This window comes from Argentina anserina, chromosome 5, assembly GCF_933775445.1.
Source record: "Argentina anserina chromosome 5, drPotAnse1.1, whole genome shotgun sequence".
Taxonomy (NCBI): domain Eukaryota; kingdom Viridiplantae; phylum Streptophyta; class Magnoliopsida; order Rosales; family Rosaceae; genus Argentina; species Argentina anserina.
The window spans coordinates 3,349,504-3,364,624 of NC_065876.1; the positions used below are offsets into that span (position 1 = coordinate 3,349,504).

Genomic DNA, 15,121 nt, shown 5'->3' on the forward strand with positions numbered 1-15,121 from the left:
TTTATAAGATTATCAACTATTTTACAATTTTAAGATGTTTGTGTTATGAAAATGATAAAACTAAGGACAAAATATTTATTACTCCTGAAACTTTATCCTTAAAAACAGTTTTATCCTCCGCTTTTCAAATTAAACTCATTAGTCCTTAAGATCTCAATTCTCAACACTATGTCTATTTTCATTGAAGTGGTAAATGTAAGTATATTAACATGATTAAAACACCCTCATTTAAAAACAAGATTTTTTTCTCTCTTTTCTTTTCTTTATTCCATCATTCCATGTCTCTCTCTCTCTCTCTCTCACTCACTCACTCACACACAAATGAGCGATGAGTCTTAAGAAACACGTAACTATCTCTTTCTCTTCCTTCTTAGGTTTTCTTTTATATTCTCTCACCTCTTGCTCTCTCAATCCCTCTTATTTCCTCATTCATCTTTAATGTCGTAGATGTGTGGATTTTTCATGAGAGTTAAACGATATCAAGAATTGAATTTCATTTAAAGTGGTGAAGGGGTGATGAATCTAGTAGGATACTTTTAGATGCATGTTCGTCTATAATGGCTCTCGGAACGAGAATAACAAAGAGAAAGAAAAAGAAGAGGAGAGAAACAAAAGGGAAAAAGAACATTAATTTTAACTGGGGTCTTTTAGTCATGTTATTAATTTAATTGATCCTTATGTGATGAAATGAACTATACTATTGACAAATGAGAGATTATGGACTAATTAGTTTAATTTGAAATGTGAGTGACAAAACTGTTTTTAAGAGTAAAGTTCATGGATTTATAAATATTTTGTCCTAAAACTAATATTAGACTAAAATATTTACATGTACTTAATATTGTAAATATGTTTTCAATTTGATAAACAAGTTCTCCATCTAATAAAAAATTTCTAATTATGATATTTACATCTTTACCACTCAATTACAATAATCACAATCGGTTTGATCCTAAGTTATAATTTAAGTTTTAGTAAGTGTAACTTATTAATTGACAATATAAGTTATATAGTTTTGAACAATTTTTCATATTAACAACGTAAGTGTTGTTAATATGATAAATTTCATTTACACGTGATAACTTTTAATTGAATAACTGCTTAACCAATTCAACCCATTTTCACTTTATTAATTTATTAAAATAAAAAATAATGAAAAGTCACACACGACCCCTAGTGAAATAGCTGTTAAATCAGGCATTATAATTTTGTTGGTCCCTTTTTTTTATTTGAATGCAATGTGCTTCAATCACTTTCATTCTTCTAGTACTGCTGGTATTATTTGTTTATCTTCTAAGCCGTGTCGTACATGAGTACATCGTACAAACTTTTACCTGAGGAATCAGATAGCTGCTGTACAAATAAATTAAACTGGAAAACAGAAAAGTCAAATTACATGAAAGTGAAAGATAGACAAGTGTAATCTTTGTTTTTGGGGTCTTTATTGGCAATCCATGTTTACATTGAACAGATAGGCAAATGTATATATTAGAGAACTTACCGATCCTAACATCATCACTATATCAGCATAAAAACACATATGCAAAGGTATCAAACTGGGATGAAACTTAATATCAGCTTTCGGCATAGTTTGATGATATTAAACAGAACCAATCTCTCAATATATATTGTGTAGTTTTTGATAGTTGAATTAGCATTTCAGAACAGTGGATGCTGCTGTGGAGATGATACTTTTTTCCAGTCAAGTGATATCAGAAAAAACTAAATGCAGATTTCAACTGCAATGTAATGCTCAACTTTATGCAAAGATATGTAGGTACCTCAACTTGGTCTTATTCATGACCTAATTTTCTCCTGTTTCAAATAAAATAAAATCATCTTATATACATCTATTGGGCTCTCCACTACAGATGAAAGCCACTCGTAATTTGGTTAAAGATCTAAGCTTTGTCCAGTCTCTGTGGAACAGCTGTGAGTAAGATAATGAACTGAGGCATACAGAAGATTTGACCTTCAAAAGATATGGGAAAACAGGGAGGCTTTAACTAATTGTTGGGTAGTCCTCTGATTGTCCTCATGGTAAGACAGAAAGAGAATTATATAGATGAGACTGCAACTGTTCAAATATCAAAGATCGTGACCACAGTACACAATATCATCAACATTATTAGTATCCCAATATTTATTTCTTGAGTGGTGTCCTAATTAACTTATCCGGGGAAGCAGATGAAAGAGGTATCTGATCACACACCCACTCAAGAAAAAAGATAACAAAAAAAAAAAGAAGGATATTTGACACATGTGATGTAATAGATATGTATGTAATTTAGACCTAGTTGATCATAGTGCTCTGCTGTTTGCCAATTCAATCGTAGATTTTGGAGACACAATGTCACCTAATCTGTTCATGACGGTTTGTTTTCTTGTTTGTCTTTTTTTTTTTTGAATAATTTCAGGTTTGGTTTTTAGGTCATATAAATATGATTTAAAAAAAACCTCTGTTTAATGATCAAGACTTCTCTTCAGAAATAGCAATTAATGCAATAATTACCATTAATGTATGTGCAGATCAACCTTGAACTAAGAAGCAGACTAGAAGAACATTTCACAAAGCATCATTCCATTCAGTTGTATCGAGTTTTCGCTCGTTTGTTTGAATAGAATCAATTTTACTTTCAAAAAAAAAAAATTTAATGATTGAATGTAGTTTTCTGTTCAAAATTTACAATCACACGGCTTTGTAGTTTCTTCAGGTTACTTCATCACATCACTAGGCTTTACACCAAGCCCATCACTAAACATGGGCTTTAGGACAATGAATCATTTGGGCTTCCAATAAAACCAAACAAGTAAGAACATTCTTGAAGACGGTGGTCTCCAAAACCCTCAAAAACCCTCGAAATTCCAATAGCTTCTGGACATGGCGGACTCCATCATCACCTCGGAGAAGCCCTCCACCTCGTCGCCTCTGGACCCTCCTTCCCGCATCGTCTGCCACGTGTACGATCTTCTTCCTCGTATCTTCTTCTTCTTCTTCTTCTTCTTCCCCAATTCTGATTGACCTAAATCTCTGAGCTCTCTCTCTCTCTCTCTCTCTCTGAATGCAGTTGCCAGAAGCAGTTTTCGCAGTACACGTGTCCTCGGTGCAACTCTCGCTACTGCTCTCTTCGCTGCTACAAGGTAATATTCTACGGATTGTTTTGGAGTTTTGGATTCTGATTTTTGTGAAACATTGATTGATGAGTTTTGTGGTGGGAACATGCTCATAATCAGTGGCGGATCTAGGATGAACTTGATGCCCGGGCTAATTTTTACGCACAAAAAAAAAAGAATTATAAGATAGGGTATTTATGAGTCTATAATCTTATAGAGTCTATAATTTTAAGTTGAAAGTGTCATTTTAGCCAATAAACATTGGGAAGTGTCAAGCATTTGAAGCCTAAGTAGCAAGTAACAACTTATTTTAGTTAATTAATAGAAACTTCATTTTCTAATCAGAAATACAACTTAATTCTAAATAAAAAATAACAATAAAATTAGTACTAGACTTTAACAGCCAAGATAAACTTGACTAAATGCCAAATATAGTGTAACAACCAGACTCTAACAAACAAAATAAGTTTAAGTAAATGTCATTATGTCATAGTTGTTTAGACGAGAGGGGACTGGAAAAGAAAAAAAATTATCAAAATCGACTGCTATTAGGAGGAATTGAAACCACAACCTTGAGACTAAGCACCACGTGCCAAACCACTACACTAACATTGCAATTATGTCAGCTATGTAGTTAATTTAGTACAAAAATGTTGCAAGGGCTTAAGCCCATGCAAGACCAAGCTAGATCCGCCACTGCTCATAATGTGCAATGTACGGAGTCGTTTATGAGGGATAATGTGGTTGGGGAGCTAGGACAGCTGGGGCCGAATGACGAAACCAAGCAGAAGATGCTGGACATACTTAAAAGATTTCACTCTCAAGATGAAGCTGATGGCATGGATGAGGATGTGGATGGTAATTTTCTTTGTTTGATTTTATGTTTCACATTGTGAGGTATAAGATACAACCTTTGCTGCTCAGGGATTGAGAAATTTTCGAGCGAGGATTTGCTATAGCTTTGATTTTGTAGTTAGAACTGAAGTTTAGAATGTAGAATAATTTGCTTACAAATGAAACTTAAAAAAACAACTTGGTGTTAATTAATCATCAAAGAAGCCGAGGGCTGTGGCTGCTAATGGATTAAGTTTTTTTACTAGTATAATTACTAGCCTCGGGAAATTGTTTTTCTGAATTCTGAAATGTGAACTCTGATTTAGGTGGTCTATGGATCATTTGAAGCCTAATGAAGGCTGCTTGCTAGTCTTTCAAATAAGCCGAAGGCTGCCTTTTGGTAAAATTTGCAAGTATCATGATTAGTATTTTAGAAAATTGCACATTGGAAATGAAGCTTGTTCTGGATGGTCTGTGGATCATTGCAGCCTAATGCTGTGTCACTAGTTTTTCAGTCTATATTTAACTTGGGTCCTTGGAAGATTTTTTTAGTATTTTGGGGTATTGACCAAAGATCTTGTCTTAATTTTCAGCTGATTCTGTGCTGTCGGAAGAGACTATACAAAAAGTGTTGGCTGGTAAGATTGTGATCGCCTTTCAATTATTTCATAAATTGCAGTTCTTTGTGTGTGGTTGTTATTTTAACCTCTGTCTTCTGCATTACAATTTCTTGAGTTCCTTGCCATTTCACATATCTAACATGAGTTCATTATAATCGATCTTTGCAGGGGATGAAGTTAGTTTTGATGATCTCTCCGCAGAAGAGAAGAAACTATTCCAAAGAGCTGTTGCATCTGGGGAACTGAGCAAGATGATTACTCCTTGGGATCCTTGGTGGTTGAAGCCTTCTGCAAAAACAATATCGTTCAGCAAAGAAGGAACCCAACTAATCCAACCGCTTGCCAAAGATGATGAATCAATGTCACAGGAAGATGATCCAGAAAGCAGTCAAGTTAGTGAGATTCCACCAGGGTCTGAGACAGCACTGCCTCCCCTCAGCAAGCTTAGTTCAGCAAAGCCGTCACCATTCTTAGCTGTACATTTGATCGACATTATATACAGCTACTGCTTTGCTCTTCATCTCTACAATGGTGATTGGCAATCAGATGCCACAGGCTCAGCTATGGTCGTGCTCTCCGTGTCATATGTTTTGGGACAAGGAGCGCAGCCAGAGACTGTCCTGGAAGCCCTATCTTATTGTTTAGAGCAGACCTGCTCTCCAGCTTTCAGACAGATGGGTGGCTTGCATTTTGGACTAGGTCTTGCAGACGACGTGATAAGCCTGCTAACACTAGGAACCCCCACATTGTTGTGCTTGCTCTGCGATCTTCAGAGAATGGTCCAGGCCGGGGAGACTGAGCTGAAATCAGAGAAACCACGAAAATCAAGAAGAGTCGAAATAAGGAGCAAGCTGAAGCAGGCTGAGAGGAAAATTTACTTCCTTATGTGTTGGGTGCACGAGCAACCCCCGGAAGCTTGGTCTTCCTTAGCAGCCATCGTAAGCGCAGAGAAAAACTCAGCTATGAACTATGAAGCTATCTCGAGGTCTCGCAAACCCGAAAACAAAGCCGATCCCAGGAGCAAAGCTTTGATGGAAGAAATTAAAGATGTCTAGGCAATCTCTACTTGTGTATTGGTTAACTAAATGTTGTATTTGACTTGTAAATGTATTTTAACTCAAGTTTGTTTACCATTTGGGTTAATAATGAGCATTTACTGGGACTCTTGATAACGACGTCGTTTGCTAAATGCCACCCACTTTACTGTCGGTTACTCACCCGCAGACAATAATGTGGATAAATTTCCCCTGCGATGGCATTTGTGTAATTATGAGGATAATAGGGGTCATTCTGCTATTTTTATTCCCAAAACTATATGAGCCGTGGTGCCTCTCTCTGGTTGCGATAAACCTCAGTCGTCGTTCTTCTCTCCGGAACGTCGTCGTTTTGTCGTCTCGATTCGAACCAGAAGCCCTAGCAATCTGATTTTGCCGAGATATGAGTGATCCGAGTGACAAGTTAGCTTATTTCCAGGCGATCACAGGCCTCGATGACTCCGATTTGTGCGTCGAGATCCTCACCGCCCATGGCTGGGACCTCGAGCTCGCGATCTCCTCCTTCACCGCCACCGACAGCCACGCCCCTCCGCCTCCGGAGAATCACCCCGCCGGCACCTCCTCCGACGCCGAGCAGTTCATCTCCCAGCCGCGGCAATCCGGATCGCCTTCCACCGCCGTCGCCGCTGTAGCGCCTCCCGGATTGGTATGGAGGGTGGTGACTCTCCCGATTTCGGTGATTTCCGGTAGCCTGGGGTTGATCTCCGGCGCGATTGGGCTCGGTATGTGGGCCGCGGGAGGCGTGCTGTCGTACTCGCTGGGGTTGATTGGACTGGGCTCGGGCCGCGGCGGGGGCGAGGCCTCGGTGTCGGCTGCGGCGACGGAGGCGGTGGAGTTCGTCGCGAGTTTCGAGAGGGACTATGGGACGAGAGGGCCGAATTTCGTCGGGGAAGGGTTTATGGATGCGTTGCAGAGGTCGAGGAACTCGTATAAGCTTTTGTTCGTGTATTTACACTCGCCGGAACACCCCGATACGCCGGCGTTCTGCGAGAGGACTCTGTGCTCCGAGCCCCTGGCGGCTTATATCAATGAGAACTTTGTTTCGTGGGGAGGGAGCATTAGGGCAAGTGAGGGGTTCAAGATGAGTAACAGCTTGAAGGCGTCGAGGTTTCCTTTCTGTGCTGTTGTAATGGCTGCTACCAACCAGAGGATCGTGCTGCTTCAGCAGGTATGTGTTGCCGGTGAGGCTTTCATGAGGTTAATTGTTGATAGTTTAGCTTTATTGTTATGTGAACATTGTGAAGTCATGGTGTACGTCACGGAATTTAAAGCTTGTTGGCAACTAGGTTAGCTGTATCAATGTCATTCGGGTGTGAACAATAAGATTAAGGAATGGAGTCTCAATAAAGTTGGGCACATTTATATTGGGTTGTTTCTGTGGCAAGTAAATGATTGGAATGATCTCAGTATTAGCAATTTTATGGTGTGCTTTTAGTGTCATGGTGTGATGATCTTGGGCTTTTTTGATGACTCATTTTTCTATGCAATGTGCTTCATTGCTAAGCTGAATGGTGAGTTGTGGTGGCAGGACCATGGTAGTTTGATGAAGTTATTTGTATTAGTTAATGTTGGAAATGGTGGCAACCATCTGTAGTTTTTAAGATTTATGGTTCATCTTTCTTCTCCTTTGTTTGATATTTTTTTTACATAATTCATTCATATTTTCTCTTTGTTATCAACTTATCGTTTTTCACGGTTTCTAATGTTGTTTTAAATCTAACTTTTAATATGAGCTTATTGGTTTTCATTGTTTTTTTTCCCGCACTAACACTGAAGTTTAGTTGTCCCAAACTTGAAGGTGTAATAATTCTATTTGAAGGAGTAGAAGGGAAAAGAAAAGTATGATGCATAACTATTAGGAAAAAGTTCTGCCAGTATCATTAGCGTGTGTTATGAGTTATGACTGTTATCAGATTGAAGCTGGTAACCGTACACTGCTGACTTTGCATGATTTCATGACACTGATTTCTGGTGCACTGCTCTTGATAATTGCTAATCTGTTATGGAAAAAAATTAAAAATGTTGTGTGAACATTCGTTTTTCTTTTTTCTATATAGGATTCTTTTTGATTGCCTAGGTAAAAAGGTTATAGTATGTCTGCTAGGGCCTAGGGGTAGATCGTGTATTTGGGACTTATTGATTTACCGTTCTCATGTTTTGCAGGTTGAGGGACCAAGGTCTCCTGAATTAATGCTTTCAGAACTGAGCAAAGTGGTTGAAGAGAGTGCTTCTGTTCTTGTTGCAGCCAGGCATGAGGCTGAAGAAAGGAGAAACAACATTCGTTTAAGGGAAGAGCAGGATGCTGCTTATAGAGCAGCACTTGAAGCTGATCAAGTATGCTGATTGTTAATCTCAGTTTTCTAACTATCCCTCTTTTTTGTTTTGTATCATGAAAAGTATGTGACCTTTGCTGATGTTATCATTCTTTGTTAAGGCAAGGGAAACTCAGAGGAGAGAAGAGCAAGAACGCCTGGAAAGAGAAGCTGCTGAAGCTGAGAGGAAACGTAAGGAGGAAGAAGAAGTTCGTGAAAGAGAAGCACGTGAAGCTGCTGAGAGAGAGGCAGAACGAGCTAGGATACGTCAGGAGAAGGCCTTGGCTCTTGGTGCTGAACCAGAGAAAGGACCTGATGTTACAAGAGTAATCCCTCTCACCTTAGAACTCGAGCTTTCTCATTACTCTTTGCAACATGCTCACTTTGCTTATATTAAAATTATTTTAACGTGGCCTTATAAAGTGCAAAGGCAGCGTTTACCAACCTAGGCATGCACTTGCAGTAGTGGTTGCATGTTCATGCGAATGTGTTCACTATTTTCAATCATAGGTAATAGTAAATCAAGCTGATTTGTGTTATCTGGCAATTTAGGTGTTGGTGAGGTTCCCAGCCGGAGAACGCAAGGAAAGGAGGTTTTACAGTACCACAACAATCCAGAGTCTGTATGATTACGTAGATTCTTTGGGTTGCTTAGATGTCGATGATTACAGTCTGGTATCTAACTTCCCTCGGGTGGTATATGGTCCTGAGAAAGCCAACTTAAACTTGAAAGAAGCAGGGTTGCATCCTCAAGCCAGTCTTTTTGTGGAGCTGAATTCTTGAGTAATTAAAACGCAAAGTATCTATATCAAAATTAGTAGAGACAGATTGAGATCTGCAAACTGCTAGTAGGGTACTTTTCTTTTTTACTTATCTATAGTATGATCCATTTTGTTAGAACGATATGATTAAGTAAGATAGATACCATTTATGTCTAATGTGATGGGTAGTTCCTTTCAATGCAAATTCTTTCGTGCTAGCGACCGATTGAAATGAACAATGATACTGTCACTTGAAACTCAAATAAGTGTTACCATTAATATGATCAGCGTGAAGTGATTCAAGTGTGGTGGGTTGGTGATTATGCAACTCCATTACTGTTCTGCTTTTTGAAACTGAATGTCAGGCACTCCCAAACTGCTCGATTTGTTCACAGTTCAGACTCTGCATCATGACCAGAAACTCGTACACTGACTCCAAATCTGCCGGCCAGTTTAGTGGACACCATTGGCAACACAATGTAAACCAAGTGCCTCGTTTCCATAAACAAAGAAAAAAACAGAACTGATAAAATCATTTGGCTTCACCCGGGTTCGAACCGGAGACCTTCAATGTGTTAGCCTGACGTTATAACCAACTGCACCACGAATCCTGTTGGCATACGGTTGTTGAAATCATTTACTTGACATATTTTATTCATGCACTTGGTATTTCTCTCATAGTTCTCTCCTTCTATCTTTTGCACTTGTAATTTTACTATGTAGATAATCCATCGTAATATGTGATATGTCCAAATCGTAGGCATCCCTTGTGTGCTAATGATTTACTAAGTAGTTTAAAATACAAAATTCTAAGATAATTAACCAGTATTAGTTGTTGTTATAATAATCTAGAGCGACATCAAGAATCTGATAATAGGTTACACACATTTTAACATCGAAATAATATCTACCGTAGAGATTAGATCTACAGTATTTGAACAATTTAGAAAATCAGAATCACTCATTTTTGAATAATTTCATTATTGAATGAAATCTTCAAATATCAAAAGTAATCTTTTCATTTAATCCCGAACTCTTTCACAGTAGGAATCATGGACGGATTCATCCTCATTAGGATGAAGTGAATCATTTTGCACCATATACCAACGTTGAAGAAGAATCCCAATTAGTTAATTATCCATAATTAAATTTCCAAAAACCTATATAATCAAATAAGGATGAAATTTAAGCGCCAATAGGATACTTTGTCATCCCTAACCTCTTGACGATTCGTAAAATTTAGATTCCAGCTCCACAACAAACTCCAGCTCTCCAAATCAAAACCAATCCAACTACAAACTCTATGCTCTCCCCAACCCTTTTTTAAACCCCAATTCACAATCCCTAGGGTTTCATCACCGTCTCCGCCGCCGTCAAATCCCTAATAATTTCTCCCCGAATTGGCGATCAAAAGATGCAGAGAGCGCCATGGATGAGCCTGGGATAGATTCGACGACGTGGAGAAGCTCAATTACAAACTGGAACTCGAATATGGCATTGTGCTGCTCCGACACGTGGTTCATTGGCTGCCGGTGCCGTCACCGATCGGCGTTCGACTCCTATTCCGTTGCCTGTGAGGCGTTTTCTGAACACCGTCACCGTTACCGTCTGACTCCTGCCGCCGTTAGAATCAAGCTTCTCTGATAGTTTGTGTGTTTTTCGCGATAATCGAGATTGTTTGTTTCTCGTTCGAGAATGGATTTCTGTGGTGGTTTGATTGGTGTGAAATCTGATTGTGAGTTTGATTTTTTGGAGGAGGATCCGACTGGGAGATTCTTAAGGGTACGATTTTTCGGAATTTGTTTACTACCTAATTCAGAATCTCAATGTCTGTTTATATAAAATTTGGTGTATGAATGTGTGGTTATTGGCATTTGGGAGTTTATTGTATTCAAATTGATGTAATTCATGTTTTATTTCGAGATGATATAATTTTCGTGATTGTTTTCGTGTTTGATTTCTCAGTCTGATGAAATCTTGGGGAGGGGAGCATTCAAGACTGTGTATGCTTCTCTAGCCATATTTTGCATTGGGTTGTTTTGTAGCTAAGATCGTAGCTTTCGATTTTTTTATTTTATTTTGTTGTGAATTTTGTTTGTTATCTTATTTGGATGGTGTTTTGGAATGTGTGTAGATACAAGGCGTTTGACGAGGTTGAAGGTTTGGAGGTGGCGTGGAGCCAGGTGCTGGTTGAGGATGTGTTGCAGACACCGGAGCAGCTTCAGAGATTGTATTCGGAGGTGCATCTGCTGAAGTCGTTGAAGCATGAAAATATCATCAAGTTCAGTAACTGGTGGGTCGATGATAAGAACAAGACCATCAACATTATCACAGAGTTGTTCACCTCTGGGAGCTTGAGGCAGTGAGTTTCCTTGACTCTATTTTAACTGTTTCGCAGCTTGTGTACTTGAATTGGATTCACGATAAGTTATTAATAGGTTTATTGGATGTAGGTATCGAAGGAAGCACAAGTGTGTTGAGTTGAAGGCCATGAAGAAGTGGGCAAAACAGATTCTACAAGGCTTGCACTATCTGCATTCTCACGATCCTCCAATTATTCATAGAGATTTGAAGTGCGACAACATATTTGTCAATGGAAATCAGGGGGAAATAAAAATTGGAGATCTTGGAATGGCAATAATCATGCAGCAGCCTACTGCCCATAGTGTGATCGGCACTCCAGAATTCATGGCTCCCGAGCTTTATGATGAAGAATATAATGAATTAGTCGACATCTATTCTTTTGGCATGTGTATGCTGGAAATGGTGACTTGTGAATACCCTTACAATGAATGTAAAAATCCCGCACAGATTTATAAGAAGGTTACTAGTGTAAGTTTCTAATGCCACATGCTTATGAATTGCTTCAATACTTGTGATTTACTAAACGGTGAACTTAGTTTTCTCCTATCTTCCTTTGAAGGGTATAAAACCTGCTTCACTCAGTAAAGTGAGTGATCCTCAAGTAAAGCAGTTCATAGAGAAGTGCCTGGTTCCAGCATCAATGAGACTGCCTGCTGTAGAGCTCTTGAAAGATTCATTCCTTGCAATTGACAGTTTGAAGGAGCTCACTCGTGATCCATCGGGATTGCACAATTTGATTCCCCAATTAGTGAACTCTCCACAACCTGAAGCTAGTCCCGTGGAAGTAGATGCCAACCACCAGAAGATTTCTTCTGGCTCTTCTAGAATAAGTGTCAAAGCAACTTCCACTTTATTTAACCACTCAGTTCTGGAGTTACAGAGATTCACAGAGAATAATGAACTCATTTTAAGAGCCGAGAAAAGTGCTGATAATACTATCACATTGACTTTGCGTATTGTTGATCCATGTGGTAAGTACATCTTTGATGTAAAAAGGTTCATATATCCCTTAGTTTCATGATCTGGAACTGAATAGTATTTGCTCTTACAGGTCGTGGTAAGACTATACATTTTGAGTTCTACCTTGTTTCGGATACTGCAATTTCAATTGCTGGGGAGATGGCTGAGCAACTTGATCTTTCAACTGAAGATGTATCCCTCACAGCTGAGTTAATTGATAGCATGATTATGAAGCTTGTACCTAGCTGGAAACCTACATCTGAGAGTCCATCATGTGGAGCAAATAGTGCATTTGGGGATCAGCATGTATGTCAAGCTGATGGAAGCCCTTGGGGTTCACGGTTTGTCAAGGCTGCATCAATGATTTCAGATATCTCAGCAGAGTATGGCGTCACTACTTTCTCATGCGTCACTGATGTCAAGGTTTCAGAATTGGACAAGTATAGTTTTGATGAATGCTATAGAGGTTTGGATGGGTACTGTTCGAGTCCAGATGGTATGGTTCATGGTCAGCTCAAGCAGAGGAATTCTGATGATAATTCTGGTGATTCTGTCGTGATAAATGACTTAGCTATGAACTCTGCTATCTCGAGCCCTGATAGATCAATAACTCATAGCTTATCAAGCATTTGTAACTTGTCCGAGTTGTCTCTGATGGAAAAACATGCATATGATGGGCTAAAAGTGGAGCTGGATTCAATTGATTTGCAGTTTCATCAACATTTTCTTGAGCTCATGAGGATGAAGGAAGAGGCAATACAAAATGCAAAGAAGAAGTGGATAGCAAAGTAGAAAGTAGCTTGTCGTTTTTTTTTTGGACAAGAGTAGCTTGTCGCTAATGTAGTGCATGTTCTTTGCTAGGATTACTTTTCTGTTTTTCCAATTTTTTCATTCTTTTGATCGAAATTTCTCTTTTAATATTTGGGAGCCGTTTTGTGAAAACATTTTCGCAACCTTCTCTGTTACATTTTCACATTCTTCTCTGTTAGAAATGAGTATTAACTATTAAGTATCAGATACGAGCTGGATGTGATGATAGCCTATTCCATCTTATTCACTTAGGCCAAGTGATATAAATTCGCTGTTTTTTTTTGGGTGGGGGTGTTCTTTTACACGATAGGACTTGCAAATCGGTACTGCAAGAATTTCTGAAAGCAAGTTGTGATTACGGTAAATTGTTCGTTCATACACATTTAGGCGAAGTGATAGTTTTTGTTGCTTCTTTATATTGCAACCGGTGCCATTTGAGACTCGGAGTTGACATTGCAACTTGTTAGAGATTAGCCATGACTGCTACGGCACTATACGTGACCGTTTCTTCTATAAATACCTTAGCTCTTACGTATTTTGTAATCTTAACTCGGTCATTATATCATTTTCCTTTTATTTATTTTTTAGAAAATCATAGCTACTATAACCAAGGCCTACATACATCATGAATTGTATTGTCCTATGACATCAAGTAATGATCTAAAATCACCTGGTACAATGCAATCTACGACAAGTAACTCTCATAGAATGAGCACAAAATAAACCTACAACTACCCAAAGATAATATAATCATTCCAATTAACCCCTATTACAGATATTACACATCGCCTAGAGACCTCAATTAGTGTACGACACATAATACCCAGAGTAAATAAAAGGATCTACCAGTCGGAATAGTTTAGGTGACATGCAAAGGAAGAAGCACTCATTTAACAAATAAGCGACATCTACCTAGGTGCAAATATCGGCACAAGACCTATTCTTTCCTACTGAAAAAATGATAGAGTATTATTCGCGACATAAAGTCGCATCTTAGCAAAAGTAAATAAACTTTAACTGAAATAAAATAAAGTAAATTTATGGCCAGAGCCCAAACCAAGCACAAGCCCATGCCCAGGCCCAAGCCTTATTTCCAGCAAGCCTAAACCCACCTAGCAGACCGCAGAGATGACGACACACCTCCCCAGTCGTCTCCTTTGGACAAGTTCCAACACCAGCAGCAGCGTCACCACCACCTAACACCAGCCCTCCTACCGATGCGCTCTCCCTCAGTCCTGCACCAAACCTCCCAGGCCAACCCCGGCAGACCCAAGATCTGGATCGTAGAGATCTCGGCTTTGGCACCGCACCGCCGTCACCCTTCGCCAATCTTCGACTCTGCGCCACCACTCGCTTGCAAAGCCGACCCAAGCCTCTATTATCACCTGCTACCCGACGCCAAGAACCTCCGCAAGAACCCTGAAAAATAGCGCAGTCACCCTACCGCCTGCATCACAGCTGGACCCACCATCACTGGCCCGTCCGACGTCGCCGCCGCAAGGGCGGGTCGCCGGACCGGGCATTCACTCACCAAAGAGCATCGCCCAGGGTTTAGAGAGAGGAGTTAGAGTTATATCATTTTCCTATATATTATTTAATAGATATTGTTTAATACTAAAATTGAATTTCAACATTTGGTCCTTAGTCTTAACTCACAAGCAAGTAATCAAAGCTTGCAAGGGTAATACTGAGAAGGAAAGCAAGGCCTTCTACTTAAAGGAATGAAAGCCATTACACCATCGGAAAAAAAATGTAAGCTAATCAATCATGCCAGAGAAGCTGATAGGAAAACATCTGTTTAATCTGCTTCTTGATTATGTTAAAGAAGCAATAGGCAGTAGCAGAAAGTTCACGTCCAAGCTTGAAGATCTCAGACTCACGCTGGTCTCTCTACAACCACGAATAGCCCAGCATGATCCGAAAATGTATCTCCTGCCGAATTTGGAGCTACAGATGGATGAGAGCGTGAAGCTAGTTGGCCGAATTGAACCTGTCTCTTAGAAGAGTGTTGTACATACTAAAGCAGCAGGAACAAAGAGATACGAATGAGCTCTTGGTTGTAGCAAAGAATATACGCGACAGACAAAATGATTTGCAAACAAGATACGGTGGATACGGTGGAGAGGCTTAGCATGTGGAACATCCGCATATGGGGCAATTGCTTTAATTGTATAGGGCCTGATTGGGCTAAACAACTGATTCAGTTAAATGCGTCTTTTATAGCACTGCTTAAGCAACTAGACTTGGAGGCACTTATCAATGTCGCAGCCCTCGTAAGTTTGGCAACAGAC

General features: G+C 39.4%; 3 protein-coding genes across 4 annotated transcripts; all 3 read left to right on the forward strand.

Annotated features, from left to right (window-relative positions):
* The first annotated feature begins 2,838 nt into the window (after positions 1 to 2,838).
* On the forward strand, positions 2,839 to 5,623 carry LOC126794220 (uncharacterized). 2 transcript variants are annotated; one of them, XM_050520883.1, is made up of 5 exons: positions 2,839 to 2,961; positions 3,069 to 3,141; positions 3,741 to 3,972; positions 4,542 to 4,586; positions 4,737 to 5,623. In XM_050520883.1, the coding sequence occupies exons 3-5, from the start codon at positions 3,765 to 3,767 to the stop codon at positions 5,621 to 5,623; spliced, it is 1,140 nt and encodes a 379-aa protein (XP_050376840.1). In that variant the 5' UTR covers positions 2,839 to 2,961; positions 3,069 to 3,141; positions 3,741 to 3,764. The 2 variants fall into 2 exon arrangements, with proteins under 2 accessions (XP_050376840.1, XP_050376841.1); XM_050520884.1 differs by lacking the exons at positions 2,839 to 2,961; positions 3,069 to 3,141 and having other exon boundaries at positions 3,574 to 3,972.
* Positions 5,624 to 5,934: 311 nt separating this feature from the next.
* LOC126794218 (plant UBX domain-containing protein 10) lies at positions 5,935 to 8,914 on the forward strand. The gene is made up of 4 exons (XM_050520880.1): positions 5,935 to 6,791; positions 7,787 to 7,957; positions 8,058 to 8,261; positions 8,488 to 8,914. The coding sequence occupies exons 1-4, from the start codon at positions 6,006 to 6,008 to the stop codon at positions 8,716 to 8,718; spliced, it is 1,392 nt and encodes a 463-aa protein (XP_050376837.1). The 5' UTR covers positions 5,935 to 6,005; the 3' UTR covers positions 8,719 to 8,914.
* Positions 8,915 to 9,921: 1,007 nt separating this feature from the next.
* On the forward strand, positions 9,922 to 12,963 carry LOC126794216 (probable serine/threonine-protein kinase WNK10). Its single transcript, XM_050520878.1, has 6 exons — positions 9,922 to 10,478; positions 10,662 to 10,699; positions 10,831 to 11,058; positions 11,150 to 11,528; positions 11,620 to 12,031; positions 12,112 to 12,963. Exons 1-6 carry the CDS (start codon positions 10,392 to 10,394, stop codon positions 12,810 to 12,812), a joined length of 1,845 nt encoding a protein of 614 aa, XP_050376835.1. The 5' UTR covers positions 9,922 to 10,391; the 3' UTR covers positions 12,813 to 12,963.
* Positions 12,964 to 15,121: the final 2,158 nt, after the last annotated feature.